Genomic DNA, 20,908 nt, shown 5'->3' with positions numbered 1-20,908 from the left:
GATGGTGCCACCTCTTCCCTGGATACCTGCTCCATGGCTGCACCATTTTCGTAGGAAAGATTTTTTTTCCTGATGCCCAACCTGATGCAATTTGTGGCTAGTGTGTGGTCCAGCACCTCCACCATGTGTGGCTTTGCCATCGTTATTGCTCCCACGGCTTGACTGCGGGCCTCCCCCTTGCCCACCTGCCCCAGCCCAGCTCCCTCGACTTCTTCCTATGGCTGAATGCCTCAGCCCCTGCCCATTTTAGCAGGTATCTGCTGGGCCCTTCCCAGTGTCTCCACATCCCACTTGACATTGCACAGACTGGTGCAATGGCCTAAGTGAGGCCACCCCAGCGCTCAGCAAAGGGCATACCATCTTCCCTTCAGCTGCTGACCGTGCTCCTCCTGACATAGCCCGATATGTGGTCTGCACTGATCACACAGCAAGAGCTCACTATTAGCTTAGATTCAACCTAATTGTGAATGTTGCTGCCATAACTTCTGGGTCCTGCCCAGGTGCAGGGGTTACTCCACCCCAGGTGCAGCACTTTGCACTTCTCCTTGTTGAGCTTCATGAAGTCTCTGTTTGCCCAGTCCTCAAGTTTCTCAGGGTCCACCTGGGTTGAAACTCTGCTATTCATTGTGTCTATCACTCCCGCAAATTTTGTGTCATCTGCAAATCTGCTTAGCATGCACTCTCTGTCATCGTTTAGGGTGTCAATGAAGGCATCCAATGGTACAGACCCCAGTACTGAGGCCACTGAGATTGCCCTCATTGCTAGCCAGGGCTTGTGCAATAACAGTGCCTTCAGCCCTTCATTTGTCAAATTTGTTACAGTTCCTAAATGTGCTTGACAGTTTCCTTGAATTAAAAAAAAAAAAAAAGACCTAGACAGGTGAAATGTACATTGATTCAGCAATTTCTGTACTTTTCTTTCCCATCTCCCGCTAATTGCTTGTGAGGGAAATGTCACGGCGTGAGGCCTTCATAAGCTTCTTCCTGCCGGGAAGGTTTTGCTCAGAAACAGTTGGTTCTTTGCTTTTTGAGACCTTGCATTAATTGGGAGTCTGCTCCTTGTAAGAAAATGGACTTTAGTTTGCTTTGTTCCTCACCTCAGCAAGCTTTAGGGTCATAAAAGGTACGGCCAGATGAAATGCCTGAATCCCTGATGCTTTCTCTTCCTTCTTAAGTTCTTCCCAGGGACCTGCTGAAAATTAGCCTCAATTTAACACAGGCAATTTTTCATGTGGACACCAAATGTTGCTTTACCTTTTCTCTGTATGGCTCTTTTTTTTCCTCTTTTTTTTTTTCTTTTACTGTTTTCTTGGTCCTTCTATAAGGAGGGATGTGATTTCTTCCTAATTTCTGTATTCAAATAATTATCCTGAAGAAGTGGTGATTTTCCCAAAAAGTTTTCAGTCCTCCCTGTCTTTGCCTCCGCATTGCGTTGTGAATGGAGCTGTGGGAAATACTGTCCGTGTGGCCCAAAATGGATTTATGATACTGTTGTATAAGAAACGGCTTGGCAGGCAGCTAGCATTTTCAAAGCTGGGATATCTAACCAGGGGCAGCAGACACTGAGTTTCTTTGTAAGCCAGATTTGGGTTTGATGATCTTGTTTTCATTTGCCAGAATTCAAGGACCTTGCTTCTGACACAGCAATAAATGTCTGCGCATATGGAATCAAATTTCCTTCTATGAATCTGCTCTTTTATTACGCCATCAAAAATAAAAAGCAATGAGGAGAGACTTCATAATTCTGGTCAAATTATAAACATTGCAAGTAAAATCATTGTGACCCCTTTAGCTAAAATGTTCATAAGGTCATTGCAGGTGATGGTACAGCCTTGAACTCTCCAAAAGTATGGAAAAATGACAACAGGACTGTTTCTGCCACAAAACTTGAGCTGTCATGGGCATATGAAATTCAATATCAGGTAGCAAAGATCACCTTGGAAATGCTTCTTTTCCAAGCACGTACATGAGGCAGGGTGGGAGTTGGTAGGGCAAGCTGTTGTACGAGAATTTGGGACTTTTTCATAAATGTAACATGGACAATATTTTGAGCATCAGGTATAATGGAAAGAAGACCCATGGGAAGGGTCTGAGGAGAAAGGTCCACATGATGCTGCTCTAGTTTGGCTCATCATCTGCACTCTACTCTGCCTTCAAACTCCTGTGCCTCGCACAGGAGGGGGAGCAGCACAAGGCAGACCACAGCTGAAGCGTCCTGGACACAACAGGACAACCTGGGGGAGGTTGTGGGACCACGACAAGTATGCAGAGGGAGACCACATTCTGGAAAACTGACTGTGGCAGTGCTTGAGTTGTCTGTGACCCGGTGGGAAGCCTAGGACAGTGGATGCTTTAATGCTCTTCCATAGATGGCTGGATGGTGGTGTACAAATCACTGTGCTTCCCAAGACATCCTTGGAAAATAAGAATCATGACGCTGACATCCTCTGTAAAGCAGTGTGATGCACAGGGCTATGTCAGGAGTAGATACTTATAAGTATTGTTATCATCATGGTCACCATACCTTGAATGCAAGGGCAAAGCATTCCGGCTGTTTAGAGAGATGGGCTGGAAGGGCTGTCTTGTTAGCTACCACGAGGAGTCCTCCTTGCAGGTTCCTGCACTGATGCGCTGTTATCCACTGGGTGTGCCCAGAGGAACCTGGACATTACTGCAGCCACCTGCAGCCTGCTTCTGCTGCCGCCATTTCCGTACATTTGGTGGCTGGGTGTCAGTCCTATCTGGCAGGGTAGCTCACGACAGTACGCTCTGCTCTCTCCTTCCAGGAGCAGGTACCGATGCCAACGTGTCCCTGATTCTGTTTGGAGAGAACGGAGACAGCGGGACCCTCGCTCTGAAGGAGTCCAACAAGTCTAACAAGTTTGAGAGGAACCAGATGGACGAATTCACCTTCCCTGACATGCTGAGCCTGGGAGATCTCTGCAAAGTGCGAATCTGGCATGACAACAAAGGTCAGTGCAGTGACACGAGTAGGGTGGGAGAGATTGGGACAAGGCTTGCACTTTAGCAAAGGCAGCCACATCCATGGAACTGGTGCAGGCTGAGGACACTGCTCTCAGCCCTGCTGCAGCCTTGGTTAACTTCAAGCATTTTGCTTGCCCTCCTGTGTCTCGGCTTGTCTGAACAGACATATTCTCTTCAGGCATGAGACCGTCTCCATGCCTGCTGGTGTAGGATCTGCTTTAATAGCTTTGATCAGAGCTTATAGCCACCACTGCAGGACAGATAATGGTAACTCCTCCTAAGCACAGGCATCCAGCCCATTTTCCCAACACAGCAACTCTATCAGTGCAGTACGTTTGTCACAGGCCACTATGGCGCTCTCCGAGCAATTTAACACTATCAACCTGACGCTGACACACAGGGTAATGCAGCCTGGCATCGTGCAGTGAGCTTTAGAAGACAGAAATCAAGATCTGTGCCTGTCTTTATTAGAATCACTCCATCATATGGTGAGTGTGCAGTGCCCTGCCGAGAGAGATTCTGTCATTTCCCTGCTGCCGGACACCGTTCCCGGTTTCATAAATGGTAGCAGTTATTTGTGCTGTTATTCAGGTACCAAGTAGCATCTTGTGACAAATGCCTCACCTGCACTGCTGTCAGGATATTTCATCTCACTCCTGCCCTGTCTCTTTCAGACTTCATCTAAAAGAGATGATCCTCCATTAACAGTCAATCTATTGATAACGTCAGGCCCTTGCTGCAGCCCAAAGGTGAAGCTTGATAGCTCCCATAGGCCCACCTGAGTTGGTATTAGCTAGGTGATTTGGGCAGCAGTGTTTATGCAAAGTCCTGGGAGGATTTGCAGCAGGACTGCCCAGTCCTTCTCTGGCTGGACTGCTGTCCACGCTGAAGTAGATGGCTTATAGCTGGGTTGAGGTTACACTACAGTATAAACATGCCCCGGCAATCCTCTTATTGACTGCTCCGCGTTGTGGCAGGTGGGCAAGCCTGCAGCTCACACAGTATTAATGTAAGATGCTATCTTTGTATCAGACTCTTCCACGGGAATTTTGCTTCCTTATTGTTATCTGGAAAAAAAGATGAAAAGAAAACTCACTGTAATCTCTGACTGTTGTGAAATAATGGAAATACGACCATCCATCTAACCTGGCTTTGTTATTGTTTATTCCAAGTTACTGCAAGGTTTGGGCCCGTATTTCTTCACTTCTACGACATAGGACAATTTGTGACTTCAAGTTATACAGCTGGTACTGAATACAGTAAGGGAGCTGATTTTACTTAGTTTTGATTTTAGTTGCCTAAGCCCCTTTTCTTTGAATTTGGATTTAGGATGCTGAAATGAAAAGTGCTGCCAAATATCCACCTGAGTTTTAGCTTAGCAAAAAGGCACCTCTGCAGCTGCAAGTGAGGTTTGGATGTCATTCTGAGATCAGCAAGTGATCAACACGGACTTGCGCATTCATTTCCAAATATATTACCAATTAAAAGCACTATAAAAAGAACATTTTCCTTAGGAGACCTTGCAGCTCCCCAGCGATGGGTCGTGCTAACAGAATGAAACATGCCCATCAGATGCAGAGCTGATCCTTAGGGCTCAGGCACATGAACAGGCTGGATCTTAAGAATATGCGAACTGGGTTAGACCGAGGGTCTGTCAAGGCCAGTGGCTGTTTCCACCAGCAGCCATAATTGGATGCCTGAGGAAGACAAAGAACTGAGCAAGCAGATATAATAATCCTTTTGCAGTCCTCTCTGCCTCACTGCTTGTAGCTCAGGGGATTTCCGAAACTGAATGTCATTTTTGCCTACTAAGTAACTTTCCATGGATTTTCTCATCCAAGTGCTTGCCCAGACTCTCAGGTAGACGTTTGGCATCCGCAACGTCCCATGGCAATGGTTCTACAGGTCTTCTCCCTGCTGTGTGAAGAACAACTCCTGTTTGTCTTGCATGGGGCTCCTACATGCAGTTTTGGTGCCCTTTCCCTCTTGCACAAGTCATCATGATTCACTTTTTCCACGCCACTGATGAGTTTGTTGCTGCAGGTTAGGGAGTTACCATCCTGCGGCTGAGCTGTGGGAAATGCTAGCTGAATGCTCTTGGTTAGCGGCAAAGGGAGGTAACAGAGCTTAGCCCTAGGCTGTGCGGTAAATGGGCCCAATTAGTTTAAATTTGCTGTGAACTAAGAGTAGGTACCTGGATAGTCACCACAGGTCAGCTAAAATAGTAATTCCTGTGTTCAGAGCCTGAGAAAATTGTTCATATTTGTGAATAACAGTACACATTGCAACCTCACATTCTCCTTCCTTATTTCCCTCATATCACTGTTTTTCATTTATAAATAATAGTTAATAAGGCTTTTAGCAGACCTAGCTGACTGTGGGGTTAGGCCTTGGGACAAACAATGTGCTCAGGTTTTGTTCAGCATAAATGTACTTGTTTTTCCCCCCTGTAAGAAGGATAACTGTACTTTAAATCATAACATATGTTGTCTTCGTTGTTCTTGCATTAGTCATGTGAAAGGCATATCCTATCTAAAACTTCATGCAATGAAGCATGACAGTTTTTTGGGTGGGTAAAGTATTTATTACTGCTTGGATCCCGAGCTATAGCTGTCCTTCGCATATATATCTGCTCTGTCTATATAATTTATATAAATTGGCTGTGCCACTGGTTAGAAATTCCTGGCTCTGTTTTTTGGAAAGGAGTAGTAGGCTCAGGGGTCGAGGATCATGCATGTTTTTTATCAGATGCTTGGGGAACTTTGGGTTTTAAACAAAAATGCACTTATTTTTACCATTGCCTTGAGGCGTTAGCTCTTGATCATTCTTTCTTCACTTTTCTCTTTTTTAGAGCTACTAAACGATTGTTGATGCTGTGGAAGACCCAGCCTCTCACTTTACTACCCCATTGCCCCTCCTATGCTGAATATTTGGAGCGTGGATGATGTCCTTTTCCAAAATTTCTTCATAAACAGCCAGAATCGCAGCATCAGCCTGCTTTGAGTCACATTAGGTGCTTCTAGTACAGCACAAAGACTAGTTAAGGAAGTAGCTAACCCCTACGTGTCTCCTTTTTTTCTTTTTCAAACATGACCTGGTCCCAGCAATCAGTCAACCAGCCTGTCTCCATTTCCAGATGAAATGCGTTTAAATGACTTGCCCAAGGTGGTTAGTTTGCCATGAAACGCAGCTCAACATCTGGCCCACGGGCTCCAGGAAAGCCCCAGCTGACCACCCTCAGGGAAGTTTTACTGCAGAGGGTTTGCCAGTAGGTCACAACCCACTTTTGTTTATCCTTTCGCTGAAATTTGGCTGCGTTGGGGTATTCAGAGTGGGAGAGTCAGTAATTGCAGTGGGAAAGACTGTCAGGTAGTGCAAGCCGTAAACATTGCATTTGTCTCTTCTGGAGAAGCATGTCAGAGTGTCAGTTTTATGGTCTTACTGTAATGTTTTGAGGTGGCGTTTTCCCCACAAAAACTGCTGAGTGGCACCTCTGTATGCGATATAAAGGAGCAATTTAGCCTCCATTTAATTCCTCTGACTTCAGTAAAATTGTTTAGGGAGGAAGTCAGCATTCGTTTGAAAACAGGCAGTCTATAGACTTGAAACTGCAGTTTCACGTAGCTTGTTCCTGATTTTTAAATATTTAGAGCTCACCGGCAAAATCTGGTAACAATAAATTGATGTGAATGAAATTTAGGTTTAAGTTTTGCTCCATATCTTTTTTCCTGCCCCTGCTTACTTTGAGATACTGATGTTTGACCTAATATATTTAGACTCCCAGAGCAAATTTAATGGCTTTTAGACTCCCCATCTCCTGATCTCAGAAAGGCACTATGTATTTTTCTCATATCTCGGTTCATTTACTTCTACATTTATTCAAGATCAGTATCTGTAGGTCTGTACAAAGGCTGGCTTTCTAAATATAGGCCTCAATTTTTTCTCTGGTTTAGGGACTAAATCACCATTCTGGAAGAATGGTTAAAAGTTTCTTGATATCTCAGTAATTGAATGATTTACCTATAAAAGGTGGTTTTATTTTGTGTTGGGTTTTTTTTTTTTTTTGCCTTTTTCTTCTCACTACAAGGCGAGGTGGGAAATCTAGGTTTAGTTCTTCATCTGCCTGGATAGATTTGAGCCCACACAATAAGCAGTTTTTCTAAAGTCATTAATTTCAGATTCTTGATTATCTCAGTTGCCATCAGCCAAGGGGAGCCAGGAAGAGTCTAATTACCCATAAAACAGACTTCTCTGTCTTATTATAGAAGCAAAAGATAGAAGTAAATAACCAGGTTATGCAGTACAACTGCTTCTCTGCCTGAACCGGGCCCTTCTCTCAATCACACCAACTGCTAGTGCACTGTCTATTTGAGTCTTAAATAGCCTAACCGCCCCCATGCATCCTTTTGGGTGGCTCTTCCAAGGGAGAAAGTATCTTATTCCCCTTTCTTGAGCTGGACTCGACTCAAGAACATTAGTATGTCCTTGTTTTCCCTTTTCTTCCTCTGAAGGAGCTGCTTTTTGAAGGAGCAGCATCTTGGATCTGATCTCAGATTGCCCAGGCCTTGAACTCACAGCATTTTGCATTTCCAGAGACATGTTTCTGCAACTCAGAGACATGATTCCAAGCCTTTTGGATGCTAGCAGAGCATAAATTATTAAAAGAAACCCAAAGATCTGCTTTCTCTGACCTTTGTAGGGATTTGCTCCGCTATAAGAGCTTCCAAAACAGGTCTTTTTTAAGCCCTCTGCTCAGTGCATCATAAACTCTACAGATCCATGGGGCAGATTGGTTGAACAGTTTCTGCTTTAAATAAAAAGTGAGGGGAAGAGAAATAGCTACGTAAACCTGCCCGAGGAGAGGAGCCGGCATCATCCACCCTCTTTGCTTTGATGGCTCAGGGGAGAGGAGCACGGCTTCGACTCGTGCATCGGCCTGCACGGATTGCAGTCAGTGCCGCAGACAAGGCAAAGGCGACAATACAAGCTGCAGACCTTTGTGCCACATGCCAGCACCCATGCTGTGACCTCTCAGTCCTTCAGATTTCCCAAATCCAGCCTTCACCCCTCAGGAGACCCCAGCACAGACCCACCGGGCAGCCCCGTAGAACTGGGCCAGCTCACCGTGCGCCTTCCTCTCTCTTCAGCAGCAGATTTCTTACCCTCATCTGTCTGTCTATCACAAATATATGCTACCAGCATTGCAGCCCAAGCAGAAGACGCAGCAGAGATCTCACAGTCTGGAGCTGAGAAGAAGTAGGGGAGAAAAAAAAAAAAAAAGAAAAAGAAAAAGATATAAGCAAGGAAAGCAGGAGACATCATTGAAGAAAAGACAAAGACCCCGGTACTAACCTTGTAGAGTTATTCATTTCTTCGCTGTCTCCTGTAATTGCAGAATGCTTCACTACAGAGTGAAGAAGCCCGCTAGGCCACTAGTACCTGCAAAATTATCAGTTCTGTAAAATCTTCTCTTTGCTATGAGCCTCCTTCGCTCCTCTTGGCAACAAATCATCCTGCACCCTTGCGAAATGCTTTTGAATCAAGTATGCCTCAATAAAACATGAAATATGCTTCAATCACAAGAATATCCTCTGAGCAACTGCTATATCTTCACTCTGAGCAGTTAAGTGTTTTGGCACTTAGTAGCAGTTAATCAGTAAGATGCGGGGTTTTTTCGCCTGAGAGTAATTGATTGGTGGTTTTGACTCAAGTCAAATCCTGCAGTGAACAAGTTGCATAGACAACGCAGGAGGGACATTTTTTCTGAAACTGTCCCAAGTGCTAAGCTTTTTCTTTGTCAAAGGTTGTGAGAGGCATTTCATTGCCTGTCAGCTCTGATGAGAAATGTGGCTGTGTGAACTAACATGATCTTAACGGAGAGTGATACAAACGCATCTATTTTTATTCTGCCACTGGCTTGCTGGATGACCTTGCGTAAATCACATCCCTGTATCTCATTTTCATTTATGTAAATTAGGGATAAAAATATATTCACCTTCTTAAAGTGTTTTGAGATGTACTGATGCAAAGCTAGATGCCATTATTTTAACACCTCACACTTAGTGCACCATTTCTAGCAATCTAACACTTCTATCGAAACTCCCACCACTTTCTGGGTAATGTCTCATGTGATGGGGTATGAGGATGGATGGTCATCTAACCAGGCAAGAGATGAATAACATCAGAGGGCGTGAGGCTGATGAACTATCTTTGCAATGGTGATTACTTTATATTTCAGAGGAACATACGAGAAGAAAAGGAAAAATCATGTTACTAGAGCATTGAGCAGTACCAATTGCTAGCTGTGAATGGTTGGGCAGTGGAAAGTCTTCACTGGTGCCTGAGCCATCAACATCCGGAGCATGAGTTTTCTTTTACTCCTATGTGAACATAAGCACCAGTAATGACAACTATTATCCCTGATCAGACATCAAGTGCTTTCAAAACCAAACTGAAGCAGACGTGCTAGAGATAGGATGGCTACAGAGAACGCCAGCCAGGTCGCCCAGCATGTGAAATAACACTTATTCGCATTTGCTACACAGCTCACAAAACAGATAGACGTTTCTGACAATTTGCCAAACAATAATTTGCATGAAATTTGGTGAATGCTTCCTGCTCCAAACTAAAGAGAGGAAAATAGATGCATGTGGCGGCAGAGAGAGGAGACAGTTTCCCTTCTACAGGGATGTGTGTCTCCAAGCCTGGATGTGGTTCATCTCCCCGGCCTGCCAGCAAGCACTTGGATCCACCAGCTCTCACTTTGCAAGGAATAGTTAATATTCACTAAAGCAAAGAGAAGGACCAACTGCCTGGTGAGTGGTGAACTCACCAGACTAGATTCTTCTCACTCTCTTTCTCCAAGCCTCAGGAAATGTTTGTGCATCTGTCTAACATCAGTAAAGCACAGTCTTTTTAGCATCGCTTGGGAAAAAGGCAAGATGGTCCTGTGAAGACCTTGCAGGAGTACACAGAGGACCCCTGTCCAACATCACTCAGGCATCTACGAGGGCCCTTTTGGAAAGGAGGATAAATGGACAACTAACTGCCCTTTTGGATGAGGATGCTTGGGAAGAGAATACATTTCGCTACATGACACTAAATTATACAACTGCCAGAGTCAAGCAAATAAGTGATTCTGTTTTCCCCAAAGCTCTTCTCTTCCTCTAATTACATTTGAAATGTTTTGCATGCTATTGAAAATGTCACTTCCAACTGTGGGGCCGTTAAGGAGCCAACGTGGCATAGCCACGGGTTTTATTAGGGCAGGTTCGCTGCTGGTGATTTTGATGGCGGCAGAACAGGTTGGGAACGAAGTACCTTTTGTTACAAACGCTGAACACTTGTTATAGGGGATCATCCACAAAAGCACAGCAGTGGACGGACTATTTTAAAGACCAAGACCTTGTACAGTCAAGCAGGGACTGCTCAGACATTTGCTGTTTCTTCCCTCCTGCTCCAAAGCAGTAACGGAGATAAATGGAGGCCCAGTTTGTCCCTGGAGTCACCATGTTTTCCAGGGCATTTGTGCAGCCGATTTGGGTCTGAGCCCTCATGTTCCTGGTGCTGCTGGTCAAGGTGCCTAAGGGCTACAGAACAGACCAGCTCTGGCTGCTATGCAAACACTGGAAGTTGAGTGACAGAGCAGCTCCAGCCTTTTGCAGTGGATCAGGATCCACCGTCCAGCTCCCAGAGGAAATCCTGGGACCTTGATAATCCAGTGCTGCTCAGATCCTCCAGTTTCTCCTGCATGGCCAGGCTGTGCTAGTAGTGGCCAGGCACTAGGAAAGTTGTTTCACCCCACTACGCCCACACTGCCTTGCTGATTCCTCTCCCTCACTCCTTCACTGACACCCAGTCCATAAACTAGCTTGTGCTGAGGATTTGCGGTCTCCTGAGTTACCGCCGTATGCAATGTAGTTCCCCGTCCTGTCAGTTTTCAAGTGCGTAACATGCCTGAGCCCATTACTCTGCAAGGACCGCACAGGAGCAGAAAGTTCAAATAAGGTAAAATCCTGAAACCAGGATTTTATGACCTGAAAAGTGCTTCTGCAAACATGGTTTCATCTTCCTTCCACTGGTGTGCTCAAGAGCACACAGAGCCAGATCAGCTCAGTGAAGCAAAGTCAGACTCTATGAATAAATAGGCTTTGCATTTTTTTTTCTAGCCCAGCACAAAAGACCAATCTTTTCAGTGTGGTCAGAGAGAATAGTTTCTTCAGTCCTGAACAAGTCCTTCCACTTCCATATCAGCTTTTGAACAGAGTTCAGTGCTGTGGCACTGAAGGGCTGGATGTGAGAACTGCTCCTGGAGCTGGGGAAGAGGGATGAGGCAGGAAGATATGCTGCCCTGGACATAGCCGGTACAGCATTCGCCTGGGATGGATTCATTTCTCTGCAGACATTGAAAAGCAATATAGGATACAGCTTCCAGATCTCTCAGGGTAATTTAAATTGCTAAACATCAGGACGGAAAAAGGGAAAAGAAAAGACTGATTCTCATGAGAGGGAAGAGAAACTTCTTTAAAGCAGATAGGAGGAGGCTTTGAAATGCTAGCACCGTTTTTCTGAGAGTGACCAGCCAGCTCCTTAACTTGCAGTAGCCCTGGCTGTAAGGGACGTCCTGCTGGGTTTTGCTTTTCAGTGTTGACACCTTGATAGAGCCCAGAGCTTGTTCTTTAAATAACCTATAGCTAATAGAGGCATCTTTTGCAGGAAACGCCAGGAAAAGCTGCACTTTGCACTTGCTTTGCCTTCAGCTCCAATAGGTGCTGAAAATTCAACTCTGGCCCCATCTCCCGCTGCGACAAAAGTGCAGGTTACTGTGGCAGGTCTCATGGTGAATGGTTGCTGAGACCAGCCTGGAGAGGAGGGCATAGGGTATGTGCATCTCATTCAGCCTTAGCACTTAGCACTGACCTGTCCCAAGCAGGCCGCTCTCTGCTGCAATCATCAGGACTGAGACCACCAATTTATTCTAGCCCAGTCTGCAGTCATCGATCTCTCTTGCTGGAGAGGGAAGGCATATTTTCTTTTTTCCTCCTGTACTGTTTTAAGTAAAGGTTTGATGAAAGCAGAACAGTCTCCTGAATATCCCGCAGAGGCATTCATTGAGCTTAAATGGAAATGAGCCTGCCAGCAAGATTAACGGCTGACCCCACCAACATGTTTAGAATAAATTTCCAAACGGCCCCAAAGAGTAAGCTGCTATTGCTAGACTGTGGTGGGAGCCTTGGAGAACCTGATCAGATCTGCCCCTGAGGCATTAACTGACGAGGATTTGCGAGGGTACTGTGTGCCAGCCCCCTCCACCCCCGCATGCTTTGTCCTGCTGCTGAAGTCAGGATGGGGACATGGGTGTTTGAGCAGTGCATTCAACTCCCATGCCCGGGTGCCTCATCCTTGGTATTTGCAAAGGTCTTGTCACTGGCATGTGGACCTGTCCTCCCACTGCAGAGATACATGGACGTACTGGAGCAAGTACGGTGTAAGACCAGAAAGATGACTGAGGGACTGGAGCATCTCCCACACAGGGAGGTGCTTAGAGGGCTGGGGTTGTTTAGCTGGGAGAAGAGAAGACTCGGGGAGATCTTATCAATGTGTATAAATATCTGATGGGGGCAGGGTGTAAAGAAAACAGAGCCAGACACTTAAAAGTGGTGCCCAGGGTTTGGAATAGACAGTCTCCAGAGGTACCTTCCAACCCCAGGCATTTAAGGAATTACTTAAATTGGAATTTAAGGGGCAAGCATTGTATTTGACTGAGGACTGTGCTTTGTAGCAAGTGATTTCCTATCTTGCAGAAGGTTCAGGGAGCTGAGGTACACAGCAGAAACGCCTGTAGCCAGTAAGGAACAGCTGACATGCACGCTGTGGAGGGTTCGCAGTCCACACCAGCAGGGTGACCTGTTGACATAACTTGGAAAGGTGCCATCATTTTTTTTCAGGGCTCAATAAGATTGTTTCTTGCAGACTAAGGAGGTAGGCACATAGCAGCGAGTTCTTGGAAGAGCGAGAGCTATCTAATGCCTCCAGGGTGTAAATAATGAGACAGCAGAGATCTCCCTTTGTGAACATAGTCTTGCTTTGTCTGGCTAGCAACAGGACTTGTAAGTAGAACTGTCAGAACGTGTTGTCCCCCCAACCCAGCAAGGGCTCCTTCTATTCCAACAAATAAGTCAGGAAATTGTTCCCAAACGCCCTTTTCCTGATTTTTTTAAAGTTGCTTTTCCGCTGCAAAAAATTAAATAGAAAACTTAGAGGAGCTACAAATCCTCAGAGGGAACCAAGGCAAAAGCTAGGTGAGTTGGTGGTCTCTCCTTGAGCAGTCATCACTTCACTCAGCACCACATTCATGTCCGGTCACAGCATTAGTGAATTCACCGTGGGTGCTTGGAGAGAGGAGGACAGCATGGGTAATTTCCCTGTGTGTAATATCTGACAGAGTCAAAGGAGCGAGTTATAATCTACTTTCAGATCCACATGGAGTTGATCCTGTTGGTGGTCTTTCTCTGGAAATCAGATCTCCACAGACCTTTGAGGGCTGCTCCATGTGCCTCACTGTCTTCCCTGCACCCTTGCAAACATTTTTAAGCAGTTTGGAGATAATACAGGCCATAGAGAAACCCATTAAACCCTACAGCTTGGGGCCAGCTTCCATTCCCAAGACAGGAAGGTACCCCAAAAAGCATGCACATGCTGCTATCTCTTTTTGAATAACTAAGGATGTATGTGGTGGAGGGATGGTGGTTAGGCAGGGTGGAAATGGGAACAGGACATTTATTTGTGCAATCTCTCAAAACTGAATAGTTTCCAATAGAGCATTTTATCTGACCTCTGAGAAAGGGCAGGACTGGGCCCATTAGCAGGAAAGGACTGATGTTGTAAGAAAGACGCTGAAAAGATTCATATCCTTCTTTTTGGCCTTGTTTTCCTTAAAATGGAAGGAAGAATCCCCAGCAGTTTCTATAGCAGAAGATGTGCCGTTAACTTTTGCCCCAAACCTCCCTAATTTTCGGGAGATTTTGTGCTTCTGGCTCTGGCAAACAGCTCTGCCAGGCCCTGATTACCCTGGGGCTTCGCAAGGCGATACTATCCCTAAGTTGCAGCAGTACTTCTTCCCAGGACGGCTTTCCAGGTTTGGTGTGTCGACGGAGCACATGCTGGCCCTGGCTTTCCCTGCTCGGTGCTGTGCCTGATCTTACGGCAGAAGCCGCTATGCACGTCAGAGCCCTTCTCGTGCAAAGGGCTGGGCCAGACCCTTGCCAGTCTAGCAGCCTTGCTAGCCTGCAGTCTAGCTTGTCTGAGGCAGCATTTCAACACCTCTGCCTACATCTGGTCAAAGCCAGCGAATCCCTCCAAAGCATGGTCCTGCCTGAGTCTAGAAGGGGGATCAGATTGTGGTCTTGAGCTGTGGTTAGCATTGCTTTTGGTATCAGAAGAGCATCATATTCATTGGTGATGTTATCCGAAGTATTATTATGAAGTGTTATCTGTTACCAAGTATTTCCAGCACCAGCAGGATGCTTCTGAGGAGGAGCGTACCACCTACTTACCCAAAAGATGTGGAAATATACAGTTTTATTATTATTATTTTCTACTCTAAAGGAATTGCACCAGGCTGGCACTTGGAATATATTGATGTGATGGACTCCGCCACGGACAAGACATTTCGCTTCCAGTGTGATCGCTGGCTGGCTAAAGGTGAAGATGATGGGCAGCTCATAAGAGAACTGGCTTGTGCCAATAATAACATAATGGAACTGAAGGAACGGACCGGTAAGTTCAGAGCCCACTTGTGGCGTTTCCTAAGGGACCTCAGAGGGCATAAGACCACATCTGCAAGCCGCTCCATGAGGGTTCCCATACAGCCGGGCTTTGCGTTTGCAGGCTCTCAAGGCTGAATTACTAAAAGTACTTCAGAAGTGCAGTACTGCGATAAGAAAGAAACAAATCAGGATTTACGAAGAAGAAAAATGTTTCATTCTAGGTTGAAACTTAAGAGAGTCCCATCTGCAGCGGTTCAATCCAGCAGTAAGCCATAAGGATACATGGTTATGTTCTCATTGGAAATAATGGGCTTAAATCTTTGAGGTGGAAAATAAGTTCAGTCCTTAAAGCTTTGTAAGTAACATTGCTCCAGCTTCCTCCTTAATATGCTCTGGCCTAAAGGCTCACGTATCCCAGCTGAACATGACGGCTGAGTTTAACACTCCATAGCCCTGCACCGGATAATTCCACTGAGTCCAAGGTAATTACGCTGGCGTCTAATGTGGTGAGGGAGAGAAAGAGCAGTGTTGTTTAACCACACTGCCAAGTCTGTTAAGCACATCTCAGCACTCCTGTAAAAGCAGTGCTCTGCTTCAGGAGAGTCTTGGAGAATCAAGAATCACGTTCCTTCACTGTGATTTCACATTGCCCCTGCCAAAAACAATGTTGTGATTGCCATCTTGCTTGTCTTGGGTACTTACACACATACTTGTTACCACTGTAGCATCAGAGCACATCCTGTTGGGTAGAGAGATGCCCTCACTGTTCCCTGTAAGGCTAGGCAACCTTAGGAACAGTGACACAAAAAGCAGAAGGATTTGGGCCACCTTAAATAGGGAGACCTTATTGAATAGGGAGACCTCCCAGCAGGGAGCTGGACACAGCTTGTTCAAGAGCAGCTCCATCCACTCATGCTAGCTGATCAAGCAGTACTCATACTTTCCATGTACTCTATCCTAGGCGGGCAGAAGTCAAAAGTCCCACAGATTCCAGCGTGGTTCCATCCTTATTTTGTAAATGCTTTCTTGTGTGCTGTGATGAATATTAGAAAGAGAGTTTTTAGCCAAAATGACAGTCAAATGAAGACATCTCTCTCTGACCATCTGCTCTTCCTCTACTGCTTAACATGTGTGTTAATTATGCTTTAAAGCCTATGAGATTGTCACAGTAACAAGCGACAGAGAGGATGCAGAGACCAAGGAAAACATCTGGATCATCTTAGAAGGAAAGCTGGGTCGCTCGAAAGAATTTCTTATGGAAAACTCCTCCAAGAAAAGAAGATTTGAAAGGTAGTGGGACTGGATGATGGACTAGAAGACTTCCTCACCACCTCTCTTCGCCAGGACAATCTATGGAGTTACATTTGTGTCATGCTGTTTCCCATCCCCCTTCTAAAAGGCCTAACGGGTCCTCACTCAGAGTAAAAGGAACATGCAAAATTACTTTCTGATAGGCAGACACAGTGCAGGCTTAAATGTGGTAGGGAAAAGATATTTGGTAAAGGAAATGTAGACAAGGGGTGCATGTGTGTGTGTGTGTGTGTGTGTGTGTGTGTGTGTGTGTGTCCTTTGGCATTACTACATACAGAAGGGCTTCCGGTGAGCCCTAGGGGAGCCTGTAATTTTTTGAGCTGGGAGGAGCAGGAGGAAGCTGGAGGTGGTTTTAATTCCTTTTACAGCATCTCATTGGCAGTGAGAATCAGAGAAAGAGTAAAAATAGTTGGAGGCTAAATGCTGTCAGAGCTGCTCAGATTTGACTTTCCAGCTGAATCTGGGGGAAGGGCTGAAAGATCACTGTCGCGTGAGGAAAGCCGAATGCCAGCCTTGCACGCGGACGAGCTGGAGGCATATCTGTGCAATGGGGGGCAGATTCCCCTTCCCATGAGGGGCCAAAGTGCTCCAGATGTAAGATGGGCTTTTCATTTTGCTCACGGAGACAGCAGGCCATTAGGAGAGAGGAACCTATGCAAAGCCATGGACGCTGCTGTTTGGTTGCTTTGCAGGGAAGAATTGTCTTTCTTAAGGCTCTACAAAGGAAGGAAAAATTATAACTGATCTAGACTCTGAATGACTGAGATTTCATGTGAAATATGACAGATTGGGAGGAATATCCTCCTGACACTCAACTGACGGGGAGTAAAATAGAGTTAGAGACACCATCTTCCGAAGCATTAGTCACAGTCCCTCCTTGAAGGCAGGTTGGAGTAATGACCCAGGCCAAGGAGACAGGCCTAAAAGATATGTAGGGGACATGACAGTGGAGCCAGCCAAATGTTTGACAGAGACCTATTGTTTAACTAAGCTAATTTTCAAGCTGGGCTCCTAAAGCAGGAAGGGTGGCCGAACTAGCAAATTTAAAACAGCTACGGTGGGTAGATGTGTAACAGCAGACACAGTATCTGTCAAGAATGAATGAATGAATGCCGGAGAGGAAATTAGTCATTCTTTAGCTTTATCTATAATGAGGCAAATTGATTTTGTATGTGGAACAGCTCAAGTTTATCCTGGAGAGTCCTAGTGGCAGTAATCTAAAGTGTCACCCCTAATCAGAGAAAATACTGAATTTAAATATGGAAATTACACTTTGTGTTGAATGATTGTGGGTTAAATCAAATGACTTTAAATGGATGCTTATCTTCTCTCTTCCGTAGCCACGTGCAAATTACTTAATGTCCATATGAAACAAGTCACTGCCAGCCTTCAAGACGTTCACTGAAACCGTTCTCTGTTTCCTGTAGGGGAGCAACAGACACATTTCAGTTTTCTTCAAAAACTGTTGGGGATATTGCAGCCATCTGTGTTGGTCACTGTCCAAAAGATGGAAAGAAGTCATCTGCAAAAGCTGATGTGTACTGGCATGTCCAAGAGATTATCGTAACAGAGATGGAGCTTTGCAACAAGTAAGTGTCCTCTTGTACGCAAGGGGCAACTCCAAGAGGACATGGGGAAGCTAAGTGGCTCTGCATGCATCTTTCTGCAGTATTTCAAACTTACGCGGTGCTGGAAAGTCTCACCAATTCTTAATCCCTTTCTGAAAGCTGAGGGCGAGTGGTTTGGTGTATAGATGGCTGCTGTGCAATTTCTGAGCTGTTAGAGAAGGTTCTTGCACAGCTGAGTTCAAAAACAAGTATGTTTAGGGTGAATTTTGCACCAACTACAAGCTAACACCTCAGCGTGCAGAAAATGTTGACGCTAACTGAAATTTAGAGAGGGTTGTAGGATGCTCTGCACAGACTGGCCTCTAGGTAGCTCTTGTAAAAACAGCTCCTAGAAAAAGGTTGAGTACGAGTCAAAGCCTGAACCTCCAATTCGAGTCACTTTGGATGAACAATACATCTAGGATGATCAGAAAGGTCCACTGTAAAGGCTGCAGTTAGCTACCAAATCACAACTGTTCAGTTACTTCGGCTTAAATATAACTGAAAACCTCTATACCAAAGAATGAAAGTCTCTGAAGATCTCAGGAAATCTCTGAGCGCTTCAGCCCCTACAAGCAGTGGTCTGAGCCCTGCCTCTGCAAGAGGTGACAGCCATGGGCTCAGTTAGCACAGGGAATACACAGGAACCAAAGAAGAGTAGCCATCTGGAGAACAAACTCCTCTTCAGAGAAAATACCCATAGCCTCAATGGATTTCTTTTCTTTTCCAATATATTTCCACTGCGGCAAAAGAATGTAACTTTAAGGGCTTTGTTCCAGCTGAGACAATTGAGTGTTTGAGAAGAAATCCTTGAAGTGATTTTTTTTTTTTTTAATGCTAAGACTCTCTCCTAGCAAATTAATCAGCCAGCATAAGAGCCACAATACTATTTGCTGAATGAAAACTCAGTCAATCATATATTAAAACATGTTCTTTTCTCCTGGTGAGGAAAAATCTGGGACCCTTAACACCCAGCCGTGCAATCAAATCCATGCATCAAGCTCACTGGGAGCATGGAGATCTCTGCTGAGACAGTCCATTTTGAAGAGTACAAAGATCCTCTCATAAAGTCTCAGTTATGTTGTTTTTAAATTAAAGAGGGTAGCCAGGAAAGCCTGGCTCTGCCATCTGAAGCGGGACCTTGCCTCTGCGGACACGGCGCTTCATCACAGCAGCGTTTACTCTCCAAATTATCAGATGGAGCAGATCTCACCTTGACACCAAGCTCTCTCTTTGGGTATTGCCAATCCCAAGTGTCAAAAACAAAACAAATTTTAAAAAAGCTCCAGCTAAGCCAAATTAAAAGATTTATGAGATTGGTTTAACAATCGTTCTGGATGACTTTTTTTTTTTTTTTTGCCTTTTGGTTTTAGATCTGCTGGCAAGCAAAAGGGCCACGTTTAGATGCTTTTCCTTGCAAATCCCAGGGCTAGAAAGGTCAACTTTTTTCTTCCCCTCCATCCCCTTGTGAAGGCTGTCATGCTCCATCGTAATGCCAAAACACCAGATATTATCTTGCCCAGGAAATAAAACTGCAGCATCAGGCAATCCCCCCTATTTTCATGTTGTTGTTTTCCTGTCCCTAAAATTTTGCTCTCACCAGAATTTCTCATTTATAAAACTTCTCTCTAGAGCAAGGACAGCTTTTTTGCGGCTGCAGAAAACGCCAAAAGGGTTGTAAGGCCGTAAGAAATGCATTACTACTTAATTGCAGTAACCCTTCCTTGAGGTATTTATTTTACACACATGCAATCGAGCTACACTCCTTCTGAGAGGACCTGCTGCAGTTTGGCGAGGGGGGAGGAAAGGGGGGGAAAAAAGCTCATTTGGAAATGATCTGCGTTGTTGGAAATGAAATACATCATTAAAAGCACAGTGCTCCAACCCCTGGCCATGCGCCAGGTATGCAGTAGTTTATGAATGTGTTATGTGCTCCCTGCACATCACCAGAGGCAGCACTGCAGAGTGAAGGGTTTTCAGCATCTGGTGCCTATCATTTGTGCGCTTGATGCTTTCCTTGCCTGCTCAGGATGGGCTGAGCGAGCTAGATGAGGAAAGAGGGGGATATATAATCCTCCAGTCTTTCACGTTGCCTTTTTGCCTGTTCTCCCTATCTCTTAGCTCATCCTGTACTATACTGCGGATGAGGAGCATTGCACCTCTCCCCTCCAAGTGCAGTTGCATGGGTGAAACCCTGTTCTGAAATCAGTTTAAACTCAGTCGTGACGGGGCTGCGTTACGTGCTGGGCTGGTTGCTTGTCTTGCCTCGGTACTTCTGCAAATGGACATGCCATTTCATGGGCAAAAGAGGAGACAGGTGCCCAAAACCAACCCCCAGCATGTGCAGGGTGTCTGTGTCCGTCTGGGGATATATCGGATTTTCCAGCAGTTGCGGTGTTCAATCAAGACGGTCTTCCTGAACAGAAACTCTAGTGTTAGCACATATGTGGAAAAGTACTGAAACGACGTCGCTACTGTGTGGTTGAGTAGCACACCCGGTCTGTAGCGCACAAAGAAGAGGCCGTCCATACCTTTAACCTGCTGTTCACTTTCCTTCGGCAGATATTTCTTCAAGTGCAACACAAAAATCCCTCTGCGTTACAAGAGACGGGACTACAAAGTCTTCGAGTGTGCCAAGGTCACCGAGAGCTTTGCCAGCAAAGCCCGGAGCTTGGTGCCGGTCCGATACGAGACCATCGTGGTCACGGGCTTTGAGAAGGGAGCAGGTACCGATGCCAACGTGTTCATCACCATTTTCGGGTTAAACGGGGACTCGGGAAAGCGTGCTCTGAAGCAGAAGTTCAGGAACCTGTTTGAGCGGGGCAAAACCAACCGCTTCTACTTGGAAACGCTGGACATGGGGGAGCTGAAAAAAGTCCGGATTGAACACGACAACAGCGGGCTGGCGCCTGGCTGGCTGGTGGAGCGGGTGGAGATCACCAACTCAGCTACTGGAGTGACCACCATATTTCCCTGCGGGAAGTGGCTGGATGAGAACCGAGGGGATGGTTTAATCTGGAGAGAGCTCTTTCCTAGATACTGAGCAGGACGGACTCACGACACATAGCTGCAGGAGGGTTTTAGACCCTTCTGCACGTGCATTTTTCTTGTTATATGGTTTTATAGCACATTGGCCTTTTGTATTGAAGGGTTTTTAGTAGTGAGATGGGGTTCCTGGGTCAACATTTTGTAACACTGCTTTTTTTAAAGTGTCTATAAAATTGTGCAATTGCATAC

At 45.5% G+C, this 20,908-nt stretch overlaps 1 protein-coding gene across 1 annotated transcript in view; it reads left to right on the top strand.

Moving 5' to 3' along the window:
- The window catches only part of LOXHD1 (lipoxygenase homology PLAT domains 1), a 149,754-nt gene extending 128,846 nt beyond the window's left edge, over nucleotides 1–20,908 (top strand). Inside the window, exons 37-41 of the mRNA XM_068928480.1 lie at nucleotides 2,787–2,972; nucleotides 14,593–14,763; nucleotides 15,905–16,043; nucleotides 17,492–17,653; nucleotides 20,234–20,908. Coding sequence (XP_068784581.1) covers nucleotides 2,787–2,972; nucleotides 14,593–14,763; nucleotides 15,905–16,043; nucleotides 17,492–17,653; nucleotides 20,234–20,714 — 1,139 coding nt within the window. The 3' untranslated portion in view covers nucleotides 20,715–20,908. The remainder of the gene's footprint in view (nucleotides 1–2,786; nucleotides 2,973–14,592; nucleotides 14,764–15,904; nucleotides 16,044–17,491; nucleotides 17,654–20,233) is intronic.

The sequence above is a fragment of the Struthio camelus genome, chromosome Z (assembly GCF_040807025.1).
Source record: "Struthio camelus isolate bStrCam1 chromosome Z, bStrCam1.hap1, whole genome shotgun sequence".
In the NCBI taxonomy this organism is placed as follows: domain Eukaryota; kingdom Metazoa; phylum Chordata; class Aves; order Struthioniformes; family Struthionidae; genus Struthio; species Struthio camelus.
Note: the sequence above shows the minus strand (reverse complement) of the source record. Positions and strands in the feature narration are given on the sequence as shown.